The sequence below is a fragment of the Typopeltis vanoorti genome, chromosome 23, assembly GCF_054136105.1.
Source record: "Typopeltis vanoorti isolate ZY-2024b chromosome 23, IOZ_Tvanoo_1.0, whole genome shotgun sequence".
Taxonomy (NCBI): Eukaryota; Metazoa; Arthropoda; class Arachnida; order Uropygi; family Thelyphonidae; genus Typopeltis; species Typopeltis vanoorti.
The window spans coordinates 3,458,745-3,465,925 of record NC_143571.1 but is presented as its reverse complement, the minus strand read 5'-3'; the positions used below and the strand labels follow the sequence as shown (position 1 = coordinate 3,465,925).

The 7,181-nt window shown below is 37.5% G+C and overlaps 1 protein-coding gene across 3 annotated transcripts in view; it reads left to right on the top strand.

Annotated features, from left to right (window-relative positions):
* The first annotated feature begins 524 nt into the window (after positions 1-524).
* Positions 525-7,181, top strand: part of LOC150093577 (exonuclease V-like) — an 88,354-nt gene continuing 81,697 nt past the window's right edge. For all 3 annotated transcript variants that reach the window (XM_090412815.1, XM_090412814.1, XM_090412816.1), the window contains exon 1: positions 525-771. In XM_090412815.1, the coding sequence (XP_090268941.1) occupies positions 750-771 (22 nt within the window). In that variant the 5' untranslated portion in view covers positions 525-749. The remainder of the gene's footprint in view (positions 772-7,181) is intronic.

The window sequence follows — 7,181 nt, the reverse complement described above, 5'->3', positions numbered from 1 at the left end:
ACCATCTTGGTCCATTGTGAAGGCTTTGAGTGGTTCATCTGTTGTTCCCTGCTTTTTATGTGCGCGGGCTTCTTGAAAATCTGTAGCAGCGGGGTTAGCTGATTCTGACTGATCTTCCATAATCTCGGCGTCAATGTCTGTGACACTTGCCGGGGGGGGAGGGGGACGTATCATGAAGTTTCACCTTTCCTGGCCAATTTTTGTTGAGTAGTTCGCCCAGTCTGATAAATTCCCGATATACTTCTTAAAACGTTGTCTCGTTTGGCTGTTGTTCCATATCTGTCAACGAGGACAAAAAATTGCATGATCTTCAGAACACATAATAAACGCCCAAAACTCTCCTAAACTCCTTCGATTTCCACGGTAACTACTTCCGCAGCTTATATAGCGCTCTAACGGACGTAGTACATTTGTGTGTTTATATAAACAAAGATTCTGCTGCCACGTGTTCGATTCAGACAACTGCTATGCCACGTGTTCGTGGAGATAATAATCATGTGATGCGTTAAGCTGGGATTATCTGTTTTCGATATGCCAGCCAGTTGGTGGTAATAATAATACTTTTATAACGGTTAGGAAGATAAGGTAAATAGGTATAATTGCAACAGGGTTTCACGTGAGCTATTCTGAAGGCGTGAAGCACAGAATATACACATTTAGACTTGGGGGATGCTAGATTTTTTATTTCCGTGTCTTCAAACTATGGTCTGTGTTATGACAATAAACAGGTAACAGTATCCAAATTAGTCATGGACTATCTATTGCAAGCAAGTAAGATATGCTTATTTCTTTTGTTGCATTACCCATAAGTATTTTGTCAAAATGTGATTGAATGATATTATTATTGCTTGAAGACTCATCGCAGGAGACCCAAACTATCCACACAATATTTATCGTATCTCTCCTTGAACTGAATGACAGATGTAGCACTCATAATTGAATCGGTTGCCGAGTCTAAATTTCACTCATTCGTTCCACTGATAATGTCTCTCTAGCCAAGTACTGAAATGCTTTCTCAGTATCAATCCTATAAAATCGTTTTAGTAACAAATGTTTCTGTTATATCCCCCCTCTTTTTCATTTACCAACCAACTTTTATGATCCACAAGCCCCTCCATCATCATTATTAGGGGCATCCTACAGCCCACTCACTATCATGTATTGTATTCACCACATCCTCAAGAAATCCAGCTGACCAAATCTGAGTATAGTAATTCAGATGTGAATGCATCAAGACATGTAAAGAGGAACGAGAACTTTCAAATTGTTAGTGTGTTTTTCAATAACCAACTAATCCTATATGCCTTTTGAAGACGTTTTGTGGAGTACATTTTCATAAATTCGATACATGGCTTGTAATTTTTTTTTTTACTCCAAATTTTCCACTTTTCCACATTAAACCAGTATTTGTTATCTTTTGCCCATACTGTCAGCCTATTTAAATCATCCTGGAGTTCTCTACATTGCCTTGATTAAATCAGCATCTTCAAGGATTAATACGCTGGTATTAAACACGTGCATGGAGGCACACTTCAGTAACAGAGATGGAACAGGATAGATATAGCATGGGGAGGAGGCTGAGTGGATCCAGAGGCGAGTGACCAAGATGATAGCAGGTCTGTGGAATGAACCTTATGAGAACAGGTTGAGGATTTGTGGGTTGCAGAATTGGTTGATAGGCAGAGGAGGGGAGATATGATTGAGGCATTCAAATTACTGAAGGGTTTCTATAAGATTAAATCAGAAAATATTTTTGAGAACAGGGCTGGTGGTGGGAGGACTAGGGGACATCCATGGAAGCTGGGCAAGAGTGTGGTTAGTAAGGGTGTTAGAGCTGGGTTCTTTACTTTTAGAGTGCTGAATGAGTGGAATGAGCTGCCAAAGTCTGTAGTGGGTGCTGTGACAGTGAATGAGTTTAAGGCAAGGTATGATAGGTACTGTGTGAATGTCGAATAGTTGTGATGAACATGATTTGGGGCCTCCCTCGATGAGTTTAAGGACTCCCTGGAGTTGCCCGTAATAATAATACTAATAATCTAAAGTCCTATAATTACTCCACCTATTGGCTTTGGTTGTATTTAGAGGCTAATGACTTCACATCATTGCCTTAGTATCCCATAATGCGACGCATGTATCCTTACGGACATGTGTTCTTGGCTATTAGACTGACTCTCTGCCAATTGTCATCAGCAAACTGAATATTTCCCTTCAGATTGTTTCCTATTCATTCAAGTAAAAAAATAAACAATAGTGGTTCAATCACAGATCCTTGCATTATTCTTCTGGTCACTTGATTTCTCCTGGATTCTGCTCTTCAATATACTACTTTTTGATATCTGTGTCAGTTTCATATCTATTCCTATTTGTTCCAATTTGCATAACAGAGTTCCATGGCATCTTGTCAAAATCCAGCAGTATCATCACACAGCCATTCACTTTATCCAGCTCAGCTGTCACTCTGTCATAAAAAGTTAGTGAATTACTAAGGCATGACTGACTCTTCATAGAGCTATTCCCTCATAGAGTATCATTCTTATTTGCTTATTCATGCATTCTCTCTTTGACCAAATTTATTTGGTAGTAATTTATCAGCAGCAATCCCCCCCCCCATTTGCTTCTCAGTGTCCCCTTTATTTTTTTTTAAATTTTATCATTTAATAGTGGACTAAGAGCCGTTTTTTCTCTCATAGAGCAGTGCATGATTTGGATGGCTTGCCTTTAGAGGTGGTGTGTGTATGCAGATAGTCTGCATGAATTCAAGAAAAGGTATGTCAGCTGGCATAGGCAATATGAAGTCTCCCTTGATGAGTCTCTGATTCATTGAATGTTTCTAGTAATAATAATATATATTTTTTTTTTTAGATTTTGTAAAATCATTTGATAGAATACTGCCAATGGCAGGCTACCATTGAAATTAAGGAAATGGATAATCATTTGTTGCAGCATAGATATAAACTGCCATATGATTATCCATCAGACTTATAGAAACAGAGATAATTTGTTTGTAGACAATACTAAATTGGAGAAGTAATGACAGAGAGCTCTAATGTGATATTGCTATGGGAGAACTGGAGAAAGAAAGAAATGTGGTGTTAGTGTAGTGAGTTGAAGTTCAACAGATATATATTGCAAAAGTTATAAGTTATTCAGAAAATTGCAACGTAAATTGATAAGGAGGTTATAGTGTTGATATATATGATATATGGCTGATTACATGAATGGTAAAGAACATTTAGAGAGTAAAGATGCAGTCAGTGTCTCAGCACTGTGGAATTGAGCACGAGAATAGATTAAGGGAATGTTCTTGATAGAGCTCAACAGATAAGAGGAGCAATGATATGACAGATATATTGTTGAGAGGAACTTGTTTGTGGATTTAGAAGAAACTTTCATAAAGTAATAGGCAGTAGGAGAATAAAAACTCATCTGAAAGCTGTATGAAGATCATGGAAATCAGGAAGCGAAAAGTAGATTTTTTGCATGCTCAGGGAATGAGAGGCATTTACAGTAATTTGCAAGTATTTTTTTCCACTTGGTTAGACTATAATAAAAAAGTAGATTTTTTGCATGCTCAGGGAATAAGAGGCATTTACAGTAATTTGCAAGTATTTTTTTCCACTTGGTTAGACTATAATAAATTTAGTTTAATCCTTTATCTAAGTATAAGCAAACAAAGTTTGTGCCTGAAGTATCTTCAGGACTGAGGCAACTTGTAGTACAGGTGGACTAAGCTCTCATCACTCCTTGTCTTAGTATCTCCCATAATGAAAAACACATCTCCTTGCGGACATGTTTAATGCTATGCATTAAGGGAAGGGCCACTACCCAGACCGGTTTCGACCTTTATTGAATGTTTAAGTACAGGTCATCCAAAAACTCAGCGTTGTTCCCCTCAGTAACAGGCTCACCCTGCCACTGAGAAATCTCAGAACCGGTTGGCTCTACGCCACGGCAGGCTCACTCCATCACTGAGCAGAGCCACTCATTTGCTCATATGTCATCTGATGGGTAACAGCAACAGCCGTGTCTCAGTTAACTTGATACAAAGGTGGAAGATGTCATATTTGGAGAGGTCATATTTACCTATACAAGTGGCTTAAAGGTGTCTCACCTTATTATTAAATTACTTTGGATTTAGAGAAAGATATTTGAAGTTTTGTTTTTTTTACTTGGTTAGACTATAATAAATTTAGTTTAATCCTTTATCCAAGTGTAGGCAAACAGAGTTTGCGCCTGAAGTATCTTCAGGACTGAGGCAACTCGTGGTAAAGGTTGACCAAGCTCTCATCACTCCTTGTCTTAGTATCTCCCATAATGCAAAGCACGAGTTGCCTTAGTCCTGAAGATACTTCAAGCGCAAACATTGTTTGCATACACTTGGATAAAGGATTAAACTAAATTTATCATAGTCTAACCAAGTGGGAAAAAACTTGCAACATCTTTCTCTAAATCCAGAGTAATTTAATAATAAGGTGGTACACCTTCTGACAATTCATATAGGTAAATATGACTTCTCCATTACTTCTGTCTTAGTATCAGCACCTCTGGGTCTGTCTCCCACTGAGAAGACCTCAATAAAGGTCAAAACCGGCCTGGGTAGTGGCCCTTTCCTTAATGCATAGCATTATACATGTCTGCAAGGAGATGTGCTTTGCATTATGGGAAATACTAAGACAAGGAGTGATGCGAGCTTGGTCCACCTTTACCACAAGTTGCCTCAGTCCTGAAGATACTTCAGGTGCAAACTTTGTTTGCTTACACTTGGATAAAGGATTAAACTAAATTTATTACAGTAATTTGCAGTTTATCTGACCTTCAGAATTATGATCATTCGATTAACTGACCCACGTATGTCAACCGAATTATGATAGATGTAATTGTACTTAACTTATCCAGCCGTTCAATTATCAGAATGGCAAATTGTCATCCCACTGTGATCGGATAAACAGTAGATTACTAAAGTTGGTGGTTGAGTGCACCAATGCTGAACGTCTTTAGCTCATGGTATGATGAGTAGTGTGTAGAGACTTAGGCCTGCTGCAATGAGTCTTGTTATTATTATTATACAGGTATCTCTATGGAGTCAGAAGGCTCATCACGGTCAATACATTATTCACACTCTAGCGATTATTCACCAATGAAGCACTCACAACCACCTTTGTCATCCCACTCACCATCCTGCAAACAAAAAATCTAGTCCTAACCACACTCTTACACAATTTCCATGGGTGACCCTTTGTTCTCTCCCTTCCTGCCATGTACTGAAAAAAATCTTCAGTGTCAGTACTATAAAACCCCTTTAATAACTTATATTCTCACAGAGAGCATTCTATAGACTCACCGCAATCTTCATTACTTGCCTCTGGAACCCTCTCCACCATGTCTTCATCCCATGGAATCTGGATGACCAGATCTACATGCATAAGTCCAGATAGAGCCTTATTAAAACCTTATAAAGAGGAACAATAACTTCTGTATTCCTGTTTGTTAGTGTATTCTTTAACAACCACGTAATCTAAAAATTAAAGATGCCAAGAAATTTATGTTTTCAGTTTCATCCTTTATCCAAGTGTTTGCTCGTGAAGTCACTTCATGACTGGGCAATTTGTATATAGAGGCTAATGACTTTACATCAATTGCCTTAGTATCCCACAATGCAATGCACATATCCTTATGGACATGTATAATACTATGCATTATGGGAAGGGCCACTACCCAGACTGCTTTCAACCTTTATTAAAGTCTCATCAGTGGAAGGCAGACCCAGAATTGATACCAGGGTTGAAGTTATGCAGAAGTCATATTTCCATATACAAGCCGAAAGGTGTCACACCTTATTACTAGAATACTCTAAATTAGAGTTAGGTTTAAAGTACTGAAACTTTCAACTTTTGATCCACTAGTTCCACCTCATGCTAGATGGCTACTGCCAGTGAGGTGCCATCATACTGTCGCCACTTGCTGCCACATGAAATACTGTTACTAGTACTACAGTCATAGATCTGAACACTAACTGGATTCAGGTTATCCGATATCATTAGCAGCACACTCCTCTCCTATCCTCTATCCTTCCTAAAACTACTGTACCCTTTACACTCAATATCAGGTACTATGTCAGATTCTGATGGCCAGATCTCACTAATGCCTATAATCTGAAGTCCCAACATATTGAACAAGGCAATAAACTCTATCCCCTTTTGCTGTTTTAAGGATACTTGTGACATAAGACTGAATGATATATGCACGTAAACACAAGAAAGATATTTAATTAACCAAATATTTCGGTCTGGAAATAGCAGACCATCCTTAGTTGTATTACAAGAACAGTTTTAAAAAATAGAACAAATTGGACAACGTTCAATAGATCGTTAAAAATAGAACACGGCGCGTGATGTTATATCACTAAGTATGAAACGGAATATTTTGAAGTAGAGAATGATTGGAAAAAAAAAAAAAATTTAATGAGTAATCTTGATTAGACTTTCCCAGATTTTTGATATAGATATACAGTCATTACGATTCAGGTTGGGATGATGGAGCAAGGCCTCCACGCTTTCCTTGAACAAACGTTCAAACCTATAACGGGATCTATGCAAGAGGCGAGTCCCGGACCAAAAGATGCTGTGGTCAGTTTCAATCCTGTGTTGAGCCAATCCAGACTTTTCAGGTTTGTTGTGAAGAATGGAGGTTGATGTTGTTGGATTCTTTTTTCAAGAGAACATCCCGCCTGTCCAAAATAGGAGAGATCACAGTTGCAAAGAATTTGATAAACTCCAGGAAGATATAAAGTTGAGCATTTGTCTTTAGGAGAAGGAAAATGAGAAGACAATTTGTTAATGTGAATACGTAGATGTTAAATCATATTTCTTTAAAATTCTTGCGATAAGTTCTGAAATACCGGAGATATAAGAAATAGGCACTCGACATATTGAAACTTTGTTGTTTTGTGGAGGATTATAAGAATTATTATAATATAATAATTCTTATAATCATTCTTTATAATAATTATAAATTTTTGTAATATAATAATTTATAATCTTTATTAATTGGATTATAAATTATTATAATCCAACCAACAGACAACTAAAGAAATTAAATTCTCTCTTAGATGAAGTCATCAGTTTAGATAAAGACACAATTGAAAGACTTAAAACTCATTTTGCAAGACCTCCTAGATTTTA